The sequence below is a fragment of the Anomaloglossus baeobatrachus genome, chromosome 2, assembly GCF_048569485.1.
Source record: "Anomaloglossus baeobatrachus isolate aAnoBae1 chromosome 2, aAnoBae1.hap1, whole genome shotgun sequence".
NCBI lineage: Eukaryota > Metazoa > Chordata > Amphibia > Anura > Aromobatidae > Anomaloglossus > Anomaloglossus baeobatrachus.
The window spans coordinates 78,921,105-78,938,887 of NC_134354.1; the positions used below are offsets into that span (position 1 = coordinate 78,921,105).

Here is a 17,783-nt window from a genome sequence, read left to right on the forward strand (position 1 = left end):
GGTTAGAATGAGTTGTAGTGTGCAACGCAGGCAGACGCGCTCTGCAAATGTCTTTGCACTAGTGGGACTATAGCAAAGTCCAATAGCCACGTATAGGATGCCACTAGGTACACTGAGTGTTTGCTAGTATAATGGCTTGGTTAGAATGAGTTGTAGTGTGCAACGCAGGCAGACGCGCTCTGCAAATGTCTTTGCACTAGTGGGACTATAGCAAAGTCCAATAGCCACGTATAGGATGCCACTAGGTACACTGAGTGTTTGCTAGTATAATGGCTTGGTTAGAATGAGTTGTAGTGTGCAACGCAGGCAGACGCGCTCTGCAAATGTCTTTGCACTAGTGGGACTATAGCAAAGTCCAATAGCCACGTATAGGATGCCACTAGGTACACTGAGTGTTTGCTAGTATAATGGCTTGGTTAGAATGAGTTGTAGTGTGCAACGCAGGCAGACGCGCTCTGCAAATGTCTTTGCACTAGTGGGACTATAGCAAAGTCCAATAGCCACGTATAGGATGCCACTAGGTACACTGAGTGTTTGCTAGTATAATGGCTTGGTTTTAATGAGTTGGAGTGTGCAATGCAGGCAGACGCGCTCTGCAAATGTCTTTGCACTAGTGGGACTATAGCAAAGTCCAATAGCCACGTATAGGATGCCACTAGGTACACTGAGTGTTTGCTAGTATAATGGCTTGGTTAGAATGAGTTGTAGTGTGCAACGCAGGCAGACGCGCTCTGCAAATGTCTTTGCACTAGTGGGACTATAGCAAAGTCCAATAGCCACGTATAGGATGCCACTAGGTACACTGAGTGTTTGCTAGTATAATGGCTTGTTTAGAATGAGTTGTAGTGTGCAATGCAGGCAGACGCGCTCTGCAAATGTCTTTGCACTAGTGGGACTATAGCAAAGTCCAATAGCCACGTATAGGATGCCACTAGGTACACTGAGTGTTTGCTAGTATAATGGCTTAGTTATCAGTTGGAGTGTGCAGAGGACAAGAGGGTACAGTGGCAGGATTGTGGTGCTCTGGGTAGAGGAATGGAAGCCTGCCTTTCTATTCCCTCCTAATGGTGAAATGCAGGTAGGAAATCCCTGACCTGGGCTACACAGACGCTGTTGCTGTTTGCAGGACCTGTCACCTATGGCTCTCTGACCCTGCCGGTTGGAGCCCTTAAAAGGACTGCTATAAAGTGCTCTCCCTAAGCTGTCTAACGCTGTGTATGCAGCGCATACAGCTGTATCGGCTATAGGACTCAGGAAGACGGAGCTGCGACAGTGATGTCTGACACCAAAGACGCAGAAGGCAGATAATGGCGTCCGTGAAGAAAATGTCCGGTTTTATAATGCAGGGACATGTGACATGCAGATCCTATCACACATGCCGTTGCTTCTCTGGCTCAAAGTCCACTTAGCTGTGTGTGTGTCTGGGATTGGCTGACATGCTGGCCCGCCCCACAAGACGCGCGCACTTAGGGAAGGAAGACAAGAAAAAAAAAAAAAAAAATGGCGATCGCCATTATAGAAACAGCAGTGATCTGAAGGCGCTGTTCACGCACACTATACACTGAAATGTGATAATAGTTTGATTCACAGAGTGACTTACACTATTACAGCAGAAACCAAGCTATGATTTAGCTGTTTTTTGGCTGCTAGAACCGTTCTCGAACGTTTCTAGAACTACCGAGCTTTTGCAAAAAGCTCGAGTTCTAGTTCGATCTAGAACATGCCCCAAAATCACTCGAGCCGCGAACTGGAGAACCACGAACCACGAACCGCGCTCAACTCTACACAGGAGCGTATGGTCGGTTCACATGAAGATCGGTCAAGGCCTCGAGAGACTTCTTGAGCTTGTGTCTGAGGGAGACAAATCGACTGTAGACCTGTTCCCTGTTGTTGGGTAGGCGTTGTCTCCGTGGTCGGAATGGTAAGGGTGCCACCCAGCTGTTCGACTTGTCTTTGGTTATTTCTTGGTCCATGATATCCAAGAACATCCTGTCTTCTATGGACATTGCTGTTTTGTTGTCCTCTTTGGTCCTGTGGAAGACTGTACAGCCTATGTGGTCTTGTTCGCCCTCACAAGCGTGGTCTTCGTTGGAAGGAACTGCGAAAGGACATGGCAGAGGAGTACTGCTTGGTAATTCCTTTACCAACAGACTGTTGTGACATGGTCGGAAGAAAGACGGACGTCCATTTTCTAGTGTGTTGGTGAGCATACTGTTGACTGAGGCTGGCTTGTGTGCTCCTCCTAGACAGACATCTCCTATTACGACCCATCCTAGGTCAAGTCTCTGCGCATATGGAGCGTTCTGGGAGCCGTTAATGGACTCTCTAGCCTTATGCACACGTAGCATGTCTCTTCCAAGGAGTAAGGCTATTGGAGCTTCTGAGTCCAGTTCTGGAATCAGGTGAGCTATACGCTTCAGATGGGGGTGATGAGCTGCTACCTCTGACGAAGGTATCTCGGACCTGTTGTCAGGAATCTGGTTGCACTCCAGTATGGTGGGTAATGATAGGCAGGTCTGGCCATCTATGGATTCCACCTTGTATCCGGTTGCCTTCCTCCCCGCCGTCTCAACGGTGCCTGAACATGTCTTCAAGGAGTAGGGAGAACCGGGGCCCGCAATGTTGAAACTGCTGAAGAAGATGGACTTGGCAAGAGATCTGTTGCTCTGGTCGTCCAAGATCGCATAGATCTTAATTGCTTTGTCCCTGCGGCCTGCTGGGTAGACTCTGACAAGGCAGATTTTCGAACAGGACCTTCCTCCTGTGAGTCCTTTACAGATCTCCGTACATTGAGAGGTAACCACCGTGGTGTCTTCATCAGTGTTCTTCTGTTTTCCATCGTGTTCTTCTGCTTGCGGCAACACTCGTGTAGGTGGTCCAGGGTGTAAGGCTGTATTGTGATCCGTGCTGTCACATTCTGCACATTTCACGCTAGCTTCGCAGTTCCTGGCCATGTGCGATGTTGCAGCACAGCATTTGAAGCAGATGTTGTGTTCCTTGAGGAAGCCTTTGCGATCCTCTAGAGACTTCTCCCTGAAGGCTCTGCATTTTAGTAGAGGATGTGGTTTCCGGTGTAGAGGACACTGTTTACTGATATCCTGGGGTTTGTTCTCTTCTGGAGGATGCTTACTCTCTTTGTGAGCAGGACCTGAGGAGACAATGTTAGTTTTGTGGACTGCCACGGGTGTCCTACTGGGTTTGACACCGGGGGCAGTGGTACACGACAGAGTAAAATCAAAACTAGGGTCATTTCTGATTTTAGCTTGCTGAGCTACAAAATCTACAAATACAACAAAAGGAGGGAATGGCACGTTATGTGTTTGCTTATACCGTGAACCGTGTGAGACCCACTTTTCTTGTAGATTGTAAGGAAGTTTTTGCACTATCGGATTGACACCCCTAGCGGTATCCAAGAATGCCAATCCGGGCAAATCTCCTTCCTCTTGGGCAACCTGTAACTCCACTAACAGATCACTTAGCTCTCTTAGCCTTTGAAAGCCTTTGGGTCCTATCTTAGGGAAGTCATCAATTCTTTTAAACAAAGCATTTTCAATAACTTCTATGGACCCATAGCATTCATCAAGTCTCTTCCACACCAAGTGTAGACCTTTGGGTGGGTTTTTAATGTTAATGTCTCTTAGTCTTTTGGCGTGTTCTACCGATTCACTACCAAGCCATTTTACCAGGAGGTCTAACTCCTCACTACAAGAAAGGTCCAAACCTCTTATGGTGTTCTGGAACGAGGCTCGCCACGACCTATAATTCTCGGCACGATCATTGAACTTTACAAGTCCTTTTGTGACCAGATCTCGACGAGCAAAGAACTTTGCAAAGTCCATGGTGGCTTGGTCAGTGCTGGTGCGAGCCGGTGTATGGTCATGTCTATTGTGTGGTGTATCACCATACCTGTAGGGTGTTTCCGCCTTCGGAAAGTCAGCATAGTACCTCCCCGGAGAGAAAGGTGTCTCTTTGTGGTAAAATGGTAGTTGTATCTTCCGCTCTGTGGGATAGTAGTTTTGGTGAACCTCCTCGTGCTGTACACTCTCTTGCTTGAAGCGGTGTAATTCGAGGTTGGATGGCTGGCAGTCTGCGTAGTCTGTTCGGTGAAGCACATCTGAGCTGTCATCTATCCTGGAGTATTGGTAGACGTATTCTGTGACGCGCTGTGCTGGATCCTGCTGGTCTAGGTCCGGCCTAAGAACATTGCTGCGTCTTTCTTCGGGGTGCTCTGTCGCTTCCAGGAACTCTGCCTTGGCTATTGCGGCCGCTGTCTCCTTTTCTACGGCAAGTCTTTCTAAAGTCAGTTGCAGACGTGCATTCTCTGCTTCTTGCTCCGCTTGCAGACGTGCACTCTCTGTCTGCTTTAGTTTGAGTTGCATTTCCTGTTCGGCGAAGGAGGACCTCACTTTAGCTGCTTCGGCCTCAGCGCGGGCGACGGCAGCAAGCTCCCTAATTGAGGACTTAGTAGAGCTTGCCCGTGACCTTGTCTTCAGGGAAGACGCTCGGCTGACAGACATTGTGCACTTGGCTGCAGACTATTTTAGCGGGAAACAGAGTCTATTTGCGGACGGCCTTCCACGTGGTGGGAGTGGAATGGTGGTTTCTGGCGTACTGCGGTCTAGTCACTGCGGCTGTATGGTGGCTGCTGCGACATCCATATGCGGTACAGCGTGGATGTTAGTGGTCCCGTACTACAGCCTGCGACCGGCTATCTTTACTGGAGCTGGACTGCGCTCTTGTTCTATGTAGCTGTATGGCGGCTGCTGTAATACCCGTGTGCCGTGTAGCGTGGGTGTTAGCTGTCCCGTACAGTTCATACAATCGCTGCCTGCGACCAGCAGCCCGTTTTTACTGTTCTGCCTTCGTCCACGTGTGAGCTGTGTGGACTCCGGCATACAGCTAACCTTCATCCAATGTTTCAATAAACAGACTGTGTTGCCTTTAAGTCTTTATTTATTAAATGATGATGGATAGGTGGATGATCATAAGAAATGGATGATTGATTGGTAAAAACTATAACAAAAGATACAAATCCATATCAGTACAGGCATATCACAAATAACAGAATGACATACATAGTAGTACTGGTATTTACAGAATCTGCATAACACAGAGAGCAATGCATATGACTGAATACAACATTTACACTGCTGATGCCGCCCTACACCTGCTCTGCATGTATCACAGCCTATGCAATCTGAGTAGAGCCACTGCCACTTCACAGTGCCTACATAACAACTGTACACATATTCCACCACAAATATGTAGTCTAGTACAATGATTCCTACCGGGATCCATTAGTCAGGAGGAACGATTGAAGAAAAGGTACTGGAGCCAACCATAGCACCTCTGAATCCTATGGAGGCATCAAGACATCTGCGTCTCCAACTCAGTAAGGGAAGAGAAAAAGGGGCAGTCCAAGGAAGTATCTTTTCCTTAAAGCAACAGGCTCAAAACCACAGAAATACTGTAGAGAGGTATGAGGAAAACATAAGAAAGCCAACAGTGACCTCTTGTGGGCAACAAACGATATTACCCTTATCCTATTTAATGAATAGGAGACAGAACATAAATGATTCATTTTTTTTCTCCAACAAAAATACAAAGAAAATGTGTCATCTTTAACTTTATGCCCTTTACAGATCGTTTCATCGTTAACTTGCTTAACTGTTCACAATAATAATAATTTTGTCCAGGGGTGCCCAAATTTTGCATGTTACTGTATACTTAAAATAACTCATAAGAATGTATTCTTTATAAAGGAATGTGTAATTGGAAAATTACATATCATTATGATACGGTTTTAGACGCAAACAAAATATCTGGTAGTGGAAGTGAATTATCTGCCAGTAAGGATACAAATAAACTATAGCAAGGGTAGATAAATAGAACATAACTTTTAATTAAAGTGTTATCTAATAGAAAGCCTTCTCGCAGTAGACAGATAAGATACACAAAACACATAAAAAGTCTCCTAGCTATGGCTCAGATGGCTAAATGCAGACCAAAAAATCTAAACTACAACGGTCCTTGCAATACGTCAAAACACTGTACAGATGATAGTGACATAAAAATGGGACAATCTCAGCCAAGATTAAGCACTCGTAGGTCCAAGGGATGTCTGTTGGTGAATCTAGTTGATAAGGGAGGAGCACATTGTAATACAGCCACACATTTCTCCAATAAAGAATAAGTTGACCACAAATTCTCCTGTCACGTTTCTTCAAAAAGAGTCATTTGGGGAGTCTTGTTGGTGCCATAGGGAAACAGCCTCATTGTCTGGGTAGAAAAACCAAACCGCATCTGAGGAGCAAGGGTGCTACTCATCTTATTAATGCCCACTTCCCCAAATATGGTCAAATTAATGAGAAAGGAGGGAGTTTATTTGCCAAATCAAATTCCTAACATAAGGAAAAAGGGGGTATTTCAGCAGAGAAAACTAACAAATAACAAAACACTATTTGTTAAAAATAAATAATTAAGACATAGGATGGAATCAAGAAGTGAAAACAAAAAAGGGGGAAGAGGACGGGCATGGTGTTCAAAGAGAATGAAGAAGCACATCCACAATGCAAAAATAAAATCTAATAAAATGATATATGGGAGGCTTTAGAGCAGGGGTGGGGAACCTTTTTTCTGCCAGGGGCCATACCAATCTGTGGGGATGCATAAAATTATAAACTTGAAAGTTACCCTGCTATATTTGGTAAAACAATGAATTACCTCACCCCTACACCCCTACTGTGGTGGCTGGAGCTGCATCTCTTTGTTGCGGCTGTGATGTTAGGTGATATTGATTATGTCTGGAGAGGCTGGGGAAATAGACATTAAACGAGATACTTTGGCATACATATCACAGGAGAGGCTAGGGCGTATACATCACAGGAGATGTTGTGGCATATACATCACAGGAGAGGCTGGGGCATACACATCACAGGAAAGACTTGGGCGTATACATCACAGGAGTTACTGGGGCATATATGTGGCACTTGGGGGGCAGGGGGTCCAGGTCGGGTCTTGTACCTGTTTTACTCGTCACCGAGCCGGTGTGAAAGTCTGGGATGTCGCGGTGGCCTACCCAGTTTCATGGCCCGAGGTGTACACCAATAGGGAAATGAGATAGATGGATGATTGTCATGACGCCACCTGCGGTACGCAGCCAGGGATTAGCCACCGCTGCTGTCGCTGTCCTTCAGGGTGGATGGTAATAGCAGCAAAGATGGTATCACTCCCCAAAGGTAGAGCGGGCCCCGGGGAGGATGATGAGGGGAATAGTAGTATTGGTGGTTGCTTTTGGCCCCGAGGCACGGGGCGCCTGCGCCGGTAATAAGAATCCAAGTCAGCTGCTGCGGTTCCAGGTGTCTTTACTCACAGTTCTTTAAGTAACCCGGTTACTGCTGCTGAAGTACTGGACATCTCTGTGATGGGTCCCGTCGATCTCGGATAAGTTGGAAGAAGCCAAGTGTTTGGAAAATTTTCTTATTAAGAGTTGCCCCTCCAGTAGTAAGGAACCCGGGCTGAGTGTCTGCTCCAAGCCTCAGGCCCCAAGGTGAGAGTGGTGTTGTGTCACCAGAACTAATGTCCCGAGAAGACTGACTGGTGATTGTTTGAGTTGCTCCTACTTCTACCCCAAGTGGAACCCGCCCCCCAGGTGGTTGTCCTAGTTACCAGGAAAGTCCCAGCTTCGTGCTGGACAACCCTTCTGCCTACCCTAGCACAGCTCCCCAGTGTGAAGGCTCCTAAGCTGTATGTAAAATGTGAATGTGGAACACCGGTGATTAACTCCCTCCTTACCCGAGGCGAATACTGCACCTTAATTGAGGTGTAATACTCTGTGGCGACTGGAGCTGCAGGGGTGTCACATTGCCCCCAGCAAATGGCAGCACTCCCAGGCTGAAATCAAGCAAAGTTAGTACACCGCAATTTTTGTATACAATAAACAAAATAACATTTTTCCTTTATGGGAGGCATCATTAACAAACAGTTTCAAACATTTTCAATAGTTACCAGTCAGCAGTATCATCATGCAATAAACATCAACTATTGCATATGAAAAAAAATCATTCTTGCTTGGCTGCTGGTGGTGCCAGAGGGCTGGTCCCAGCCCCCTGGCTCTGGGCACTCAAAGGACATCCACGGACAAAGTGTCTAACTTTGTCGCAGCATCGGAAGATCAGCTTCCTATCAGCATTGTACTTGTGGCAGCGGGTTTCTCCCGCGTTGCTGCCAGGGGAGGTCATTAGCACTGGAAGCCAGTTCAATGGATATAGGTTGCTGAGTCCCTTGCTTCAATTACACCGCTTTGGTCAGAGCAGCCATACTTCTTGTCAGTTTCAGAACCTGGAGCCACAGTTCATTGAAGGAGTCTTTATCCCGAGTCTGTTCACTGGCCGGTTAAGATGCTGGTTTTTGGCCAAGGGGTAGACAAAAAAAAAAAAACAACCGGTACAGTCCATCTTTAAAGTCAGTCAGGGTTTCTGGCAGAGAGGCTCTCCTTTGTGCTCTTTCTGGGCTCCACCCATGCTTTTGTGCTCTTTTTGGGTCCCGGCCACGAAGGCATGCCCCTTCTTTTCCCGTGCTGCCCAAGCAATGGTGACTGTCTTTCAATAAATCCGGTTTTAACACAGTCCAGTAAGGCGCACAGTACCTGGGTACGTTATCCTGTTCACAACGCCAAAATGTAGCACCCAGGGGACAGGGGCTCCAGGTCGGGTCTCGTACCTGATTTACTCATCACCGGGCCAGTGCAGAGGTCTGGGATGTCGCAGTGGCCTGCCCGGTTTCATGCCCTGAGTTATACACCAATAGTAGAGGGATAGGATGGTGGATGATTGTCGTGACGCCACTTGCGTTACATAGCCAGGGATTAGCCACCACTGCTGTCGCTGTCCTCCGGGGTGAATAGTAGTAGCATCAAATATGGTATTGCTCCCCACAGGTGGAGCGGGCCACGGGGAGGAAGATGAGGGGAGTAGTAGATGGCGGAGGCCTTTGGTGCCAAGGCACAGAGCTCCGGCGCCAGTAATAAGAGTCAGAGTTGGCTGCTGCGATTCCAGGTGTCTTTACTCACAGTTCTTTTAAGTAACCCAGTTACTGCCACTGAAGTACTGACCACCACTGGGATGGGCTCCGTCGACCTCGGATAAGTTGGAAGAAGCCACCGGTGTTTGGAAAATGTTCTTTTTAAGAGTTGCCCCTTCAGTAATAAGGAACCCGGGCTGAGTGAACTCCAAACAGGATTCACATTGGAATATAGCTGTCAGGGAAGAACAGAAAGGTGAAGGTACAAATAGCCATTCCCACAGTGTGATAAGGCAGAGTAAGTGACAACTGAAAACACCTGCTTACCAAAAAGAATGAAACAAAGGGAAAAGATAATCATCACTGTTGATATTATACTCTCATAAACTGCTTTACAGCTGATATATAGACATTAATGACATTTCTGACAAATATTCTTTAGGCACTTCATACATGTTTTCTGTAGTTAAAAGCAATTACTGCGTTTTCACATTTATGTTTTGTTTGAATTTTTTTGTTAGGATTTCCATTGCTTTTTGTCCACAAAAATACAAAAATAAAGCAGTCATTCGTGCTTATCTTGCTGTCAAAAATACTGGAATTGGAGATATATGCTATTATTATTATTATTTTTATTACACTTATTACATATTGGGATAGTATAGTAGAGATAGGAATAACCTCATAATGATGGGGATTCCCTTTTCTGAATCCTCATTCCTGTCCCGCTTTACCAGGTAAGAGAACAGTTACTAAGGGTATTTCTTAATTTTGAAGTCCATTCCTGTCTTTCATTACTCTTATAAGATCCTGATTTGAATTGGCACTGTATCATTCTTAGCTTTCCCCATGATGATGCAGAGAAACTGAACTTTTGTTACATGGGGTCATTCTAATTGACCAGTTTTCTTGTCTCATTGTTCCTTTTGCCTGTTTATTTGTGGAAATAATAGTTGTGACAATATTGTGGAAATAATAGTTGTGACAATATTGTAGAAATAATAGTTGTGACAATATTGAACTTGTTCCTTGTTCTTTTATTTCTAGAGGCCGTTGATACAATAGTACAGAACAGTCAGAGCGCATATGAGCTCTTAAACCGTAGAAAAGTTCTTCGTGACATCATTTCAATGTACCTAAATAATGAGGGCATATATCTGCCCCCAAAATTCACAAAGGCTGAAGCTATCCAGAAAACTCTTACATATTGGAACAATCTGGTGGGTATGACAAATTCCTAAGAACAGAACAACAGTATTTAGTCTTTATGTATATTTTTTATGTAATTAAGTAAATTTAAAAATTTATTGCAAAAGAAAAGTCTCCAATGTTGTAGGGTTCCGGTAAACCAACTTCAATTATGCAACGAAAAGAAACTTCTGCTCTTAATTCCTCCCATCCATTCCATTTTCATTTCTCCCAATCTCCCAATGCTACCAGGTGTGTATCTTGTCAGATGTATGCATGCCTTGAGCAGCCGTTCGAGGGTGAATATGTCTGCACTCGATGCAAGCATGTTGAGTATTTGGAAGCCGAGGTAACTGATCTAAATAAGCAGCTTGCAACACTCAGGGGCATTGCAAACCTGGAGAGGAGTTTAGAGCTCACTGAGCTTTCTCTGGCTGGGGCCAGTGATATGGAGGAGGGTGGAGGTGGGAAAGATCAGGACCTAGAGGTAGGTAGCTGGGTAACATTTAGAAGAAGAGGTAGGGGGGAAAGTGTCAGGGAGCCTAGTCCTGACCTGGCACAACCTAGTAAATATGCCTGTTTGGCTGATATTAGGAATGAAGGGCCAGGACTAGGGTCACTACAGCAGGACGTTGCTCCTAGCAACCAGGAAAACAAATGCTGTAGGAAAGAGGGAAATAGGAGTGCAGCAAAGCCCAGACAGATGTTGGTGGTAGGGTACTCTATAATTAGACAGACAGGCAGGGTCATCTGTCGCCGAGACCGTGAATTACGAACAGTGTGTTGTCTGCCGGGTGCTTGGGTTCGGCATATTGCGGATCGGATAGACAAATTGCTGGGTGGGGTTGGGGAAAACCCAGCGGTCATGGTGCACATTGGTACTAATGACAAAGTTAGAGGCAGGTGGAAGGTCCTTAAAAATGATTACAGGGAACTAGGAGAGAAGCTGAAGTCCAGGACCTCCAAGGTGGTGTTTTCAGAAATTCTACTGGTGCCACGAGCGTCACTAGAAAGACAGCGGGAGCTTAGGGAGATAAATACGTGGCTTAGAAATTAGTGCAGGAAGGAAGGGTTCGGGTTCATGGAGAACTGGGCTGACTTCTCAGTCGGCTACAGGCTCTACAGTAGGGACGGGCTGCACCTCAATGGGGAAGGTGCAGCTGTGCTGGGGGAGAAAATGGTCAGACGGATGGAGGAGCTTTTAAACTAGGATCTAGGGGGAGGGAGGGTAGTGGAGCAAAAAAGGGGATAGATAGAGCAGATAGAGACAGTGAGATGGTAGGGGTCAATAAAGGATTAGGGGGGATGGGATATGCAAGTAACATAGGGAGGCTAGGAGTAATGAAGGTGTTAATAGGATTAAATGTCTACTGGCAAATGCAAGAAGTCTTGCAAACAGAATGAATGAATTGGAGACTCTTATGTCAACCATGGATTATGATGTGGTGGGCATTACGGAAACCTGGCTGGATGAAAGCCTTGACTGGGTGACAAACATACAAGGTTATAGTACATTTAGGAGGGACAGGAAAGACAAAAAAGGTGGTGGGGTGTGTATATTTATCAAATCTAACCTAAAACCTGTGTTGAATGATGACATTGGGGGGAACTGCAACAATGTAGAGTCAGTGTGGGTAAATGTACATGGGGAGGGGAATAATGGAAAAATGTTCATTGGAGTTTGCTATAAGCCTCCTAACATACATGAACAAATAGAGGGTGAAATGCTGGAACAAATTGAAAAGGCAGCTAATAATAATTATCAGGTTCTTATTATGGGGGATTTCAACTATCCAGACATACAGTGGGACATAGAATCTTCTGGTTGTGCTAAAAGCTGTAAATTCTCATCTACCATTCAAGACCATTTCCTCTCTCAGATGGTAGATGAACCGACGAGGGGAGATAATTTGCTAGATCTGGTCCTGTCAAATAGACCGGATACAATTTCAGATCTACAGGTCTGGGAGCACTTGGGCACCAGCGATCATAATATGTTAAGCTTCAACGTAATATTCAATAGAACATTTCAAAGGGGAAATGCTAAAACCTGGAATTTTAGGAAAGCTGATTTCAACAAATTAAGGGAAGAGCTTAAATGTGTAGATTGGGACAAAGTCATGGTAACTGGGGATACTGAACATAAATGGGAAAAGTTTAAGGATATACTGCTAGAGTCCTGAAAAAACGTATACCCTCTGGTAATAAAATGTCCCGGAATAAAAAGAAACCACTATGGATAAATAAGACTGTACAAAGTATAATAAAGCAAAAACAAAGGGCGTTTAAAATCTTGAAGGCTTAGAATACAGAAATAGCATTTCAGGAGTATAAAGATATCAATAGGAAATGCAAAAAAGAAATCAAACAAGCAAAACTAGCTACTGAAACAAAAATCGCCAATGACATTAAAATAAATCCCAAAATCTTTTATAAATACATTAATGCCAAAAGGAAAACAAAGGATAGTATTGGCCCCTTAAAATATAATAAGTTAGTTATAGAGGACAAACAAAAGACTGAGATATTAAATAGGCATTTCTCATCTGTGTTCACCAAGGAACTGACTGTACCAGGGATCATTCAACAAGTGAAAAATCAAAGTTCACCACCCGATATAAATAATTTAACACAAGAAGAAGTACGCCTACGTCTGAGTAAATTAAACATTGACAAATCCCCAGGGCCAGATGACATTCATCCACGAATATTGAGGGAATTGAGCTCCATAATCGACAGACCGCTGTATCTCATCTTTTTAGACTCGCTTGTAACAGGGTTGGTGCCTCAGGATTGGAGGATTGCTGATGTGGTACCGATATTTAAGAAAGGTAAGAGGATAGATCCAGGCAACTACCGTCCAGTAAGCCTGACATCAGTAGTATGCAAAGTTTTTGAGGGCATTTTAAGGGATGACATGCAAAAATATGTTGCAGAAAATAATATAATAACTGACAGACAGCATGGATTCATGAAAGATAAGTTGTGTCTAACCAACCTGTTGGGGTTTTATGAGGGGGTAAGTGCAAACCTGGATATTGGTAATGCAGCTGATGTGATTTATTTGGACTTTGCAAAGGCATTTGATACTGTACCACATAATAGCCTTATATTAAAGCTCCAGAAGCAAGGACTAGGGGAAACTATATGCAACTGGGTAAGGAATTGGCTAAAAGATAGGAAACAAAGAGTAGTCATAAATGGTACATTCTCTAAATGGGCTATAGTCAGCAGTGGGGTGCTGCAGGGATCTTTGCTAGGACCGATTCTTTTTAATCTCTTTATTAATGACCTTGTGGATGGGATTGATAGTAAAGTGTCAGTCTTTGCTGATGACACCAAACTATGTAGGATATTAAAAACTGACCTTGATAGTACAATATTACAAAAAGATCTGGATAAGATGTCAGAATGGGCAGATACTTGGCAAATGAGATTTAATGTTGATAAATGTAAAGTAATGCACCTAGGACGGAGTAATCCTATAACTGCGTATACATTAAATGGAAGTAAACTCGAGACTACAGAACAGGAGAAGGACTTGGGTATTCTCCTGGGTATAATAAGCTAAGCAGCAGCACTCAATGTCAAGCAGCAGCTTCAAAAGCAAACAAGATTCTAGGGTGTATAAAAAGAGAGATTAGATCCCGTGATCCCAACGTATTGTTACCCCTCTATAAATCACTTGTAAGGCCACATCTGGAATATGGGATCCAGTTTTGGGCTCCACTTTTTAAAAAGGACATTCAGAAGTTAGAGTCAGTTCAAAGACAGGCAACTAGACTATTACAAGGAATGGAAGGCCTCACATATGATGACAGGTTGAAAAAGTTAGATATGTTTAGCTTAGAAAAAAGACGTTTCAGAGGAGATCTCATTTATATGTATAAATACATGTGTGGTCAATATAAAGGACTGGCACATGACATTCCTTCCAAAGACAATACTAAGGACCAGGGGGCACTCACTGCGAGTGGAAGAAATGTGATTCCGGCAGCTAAATAGGAAAGGGTTCTTTACAGTTAGAGCAGTCAGACTGTGGAATACCCTACCACAAGAGGTAGTAATGACAGATACTATAACAGCTTTTAAAAAAGGGCTGGATGATTTCCTCAGTGCACACAACATTGTTGGTTATAAATGACTTAGTGATCAAATGTAGAACTGGTGGAGGAAGGTTGAACTAGATGGACCTAGGTCTTTTTTCAACCTTAGTAACTATGTAACTATGTAACTAGGTAACTATGTCCACACACATCCCCTTGGTATATCCCTGTAAAACATCAAGAGCTGTGAAACCAAATTTGGAGGTAAGCCTATAGCATTAGTGAGCTATTACAATAGAATACACTGTTCTACTGTATTAACTTTTCTATATGCATGTTCACTGAGAAAATAGTTTTCAAAACATTTTTAATTATATTAACTTTTCTAGTATACAATCAAGGCTATGTTCACTTGGAATCTTTTTTTTTAAGTTTTCAGAGCAGAAGCTGAGTAGAAACTCCAAGTTTTTGAACAGTTTTGAGTTTTTCCCCAGTATCTTTGATGAGGCATTATTTTGAGGTTTATTCCACCTCAAAAGCGCCCCATAAAATGAACATAGTGCACAGAAATGTGAAAACAACATTGCTGTGCACATATTCCATCTTATGTCACATATTTTAACTGCTTTAGAATTTTGAAACCACAAAACAGTTAAAAGATAAAACAAGCTCATTCTTAAGGGTGCTTCCACTTTGAAGCACCTCACTCTCTATACACTACACAGCATGGAGTATAGCCGCCACCAGCAGAGCCCCCACAAGAATGATGGCAAAGCCATGTAAGCAAGATGATAGACAGTGGTTTACTATGGTGCTATCATCTGGCAAAGCTTGGTGGTTGTTCTGCCATTTAAATGACTCTGTGTGTATTACCTTAAAGAGTTTCCTTTTAGCTTGTGCTCTATCTCTTTGAAAAACTCTGCGTTCACAAAGACTAAAAAGGCTTTATAGATAGTTATAGATAATAAAAAAACAAGATAGTCAGCACTAAATGTGCACTACAGCAATAAAAAATTCAAACTGTACTTATTAAAATTTGAGATTTTTGGCAAAAAATTGCAATTTCTTGAGCTATTCCGCCATGTCACGGCAAATCTCATTGGGGCAGTCCTACCCTCAAATATTTTTATACAAAATGTGCCATACGGCCTCACATATGAAAAGTAGAACTTTTCTTAGCAGCACTTACTTGGTATTTTTCAATCCCGTACCCATGACTGAGTCATGGCTGTGAGCGGGACAGGTCCAAGCAAATGCTGCATGAAGAAAATAGCCTGTGAACAAGGCTTGATGACTGAATGTAAACAGCCAGCAATTGCCAAAATCAAGACAGGTGGAATACAGCCCAAATTGGGGTGCATAGCAAGGTGGGGGTCAGCCACCGAACAATTCAATGAAAACAAACAAGATAGCCAGCACTAAATGTGCACTACTGCACTAAAAATTCCAAACTGTACTTATTATTATTAAAATTGTAATTTCTTGAGCTACCCCGCCACGTCACAGCAAATCTAAGAACAGTTCTACTTTTTCATATATGAGGCCATATGGCACATTTTATATAAAAATATTTTAGAGTAGGACTGCCCCAAAGAGATTTGCCGTGACGTGGCAGGGTAGCTCAAGAAATTGCAATTTTTTGCCAAAAATCTCAAATTTTAATAATAAGTACAGTTTGGAATTTTTAGTGCTGTAGTACATATTTAGTGCTGGCTTTCTTATATTTTCTTAGTTATAGATAATAGAACTGACATGGACACATTTTGTAGATGGCATGCATTGGAAGCTTCTGCCCTTACTTAGCTTCCTGTATTCATCCTGACATTAATTTTAGCTAAATTTCCCCGAGCTGCTTTAGACCACAGAGACCTATCTCCATTCTACATGGCAATTATATTCTACTTTTTTCTTTTAGATCTTGTTGACTTTTCTATAAACTGCATTTATGGCATTTTCAGATCCTAGAATTCAGACTAGAATTTATATTGTTACATGTTGGCTCTGGATGTTTCTTTGAATTTTCTGAAATCTTTCCTTACATCTCACTCTAAGGGGCACTTTGCACACTACGACATCGCAGGTGCGATGTCGGTGGGGTCAAATTGAAAGTGACGCACATCCGGCATCGCAGGCGATATCGTAGTGTGTAAATCTTAGATGATACGATTAACGAGCGCAAAAGCGTAGTAATCGTATCATCGGTGCAGCGTCGGCGTAATCCATAGTTACGCTGATGCGACGGTCCGATGTTGTTCCTCGCTCCTGCGGCAGCACACATCGCTGTGTGTGAAGTCGCAGGAGCGAGGAACATCTCCTACCGGCGTCACCGCGGCTCCCGTAGGATATGCGGAAGGAAGGAGGTGGGCGGGATGTTTACATCCTGCTCATCTCCGCCCCTCCGCTCCTATTGGCTGCCTGCCGTGTGACGTCGCAGTGATGCCGCACGACCCGCTCCCTTGATAAGGAGGTGGATCGCCGGCCAGAGCAACGTCGGACGGCAGGTGAGTCCATGTGAAGCTGCCGTAGCGATAATGTTCGCTACGGCAGCTATCACAAGGATATCGCAGCTGCGACGGGGGCGGGGACTATCGCGCTCGGCATCGCAGCATCAGCTTGCGATGTCGCAGCGTGCAAAGTACCCCTAAGTTCCCCGTCTCCTTTGACACCAATTCCAAGGATATGTTAATGTGCAGGGTTTTTTTACATAGATGTCATCATATTTGCTTAAGAACTATAAGTGGACCCACCAACACCCTATCTTTTCCTCTTTATTTAATTCTATAGTCTTTTTCTTTTCTGGTTTGTTTAACCCTATTTGAGAGAAGGAAAGGTTAAACACTCAGTGCTCTCTTTATCTTGGGGTCAGTGGTTTGGTTTGTTGGGGTTCCTGAATCTTGTTTTTTTTATAATCATTCAAAATGTCTCATAACAAGCCCTTTTAGAGCCCTCTCTTTGGCTTTTTTTTGTTTGGTTTAACCTTTCTATCTGTCCCAACTTCTGTTTTCCACAAGGCAATGTTTGAACTCTGTTTGTCATCAGGTTCCATGTGTTGTTCTCGTGGTCAGATTCATTAGTGTTATTTTTATTGAATGGAACTAAGCTGTGTTTTCTGTAAAGTCCTAACGTTCGTGTTCAATTATGAAACAGACACTGAGAGCAAGAGGTCCCTCTTCAAAATTTAGTATGGCTAGCCTCCCTTATATAATGCATGTTCATACAACAAAAACTTGCTGTACATATATCAGAAAACCGTAGTGTACATAGACAGGCACAACACACACATCACATGAGTTCATGGCACATGTTACACAAGCACAACACACCTGTCACACAAGAACATGTGCACAAGCAAAGTGCACACAAAAGACACTTTAGAGAAGCACTGCTCTCTTGTCAAACAAGCTTGACTCACCTGTCACACAACACAACATACCTTTTCCAAAAGTACACAAAACACAAGGAAAAGCACCCCAGGATTTATTACCCAATTTCTCCCCACATGACTTGTGAGATCTAAAAAATGCTTAA

The 17,783-nt window shown here is 43.7% G+C and overlaps 1 protein-coding gene across 2 annotated transcripts in view; it reads left to right on the forward strand.

Moving 5' to 3' along the window:
* LOC142290965 (uncharacterized) overlaps positions 1-17,783 on the forward strand; it is a 60,239-nt gene that overhangs the window by 35,560 nt on the left and 6,896 nt on the right. For both annotated transcript variants that reach the window (XM_075335114.1, XM_075335115.1), the window contains exon 6: positions 10,069-10,241. In XM_075335114.1, the coding sequence (XP_075191229.1) occupies positions 10,069-10,241 (173 nt within the window). The remainder of the gene's footprint in view (positions 1-10,068; positions 10,242-17,783) is intronic.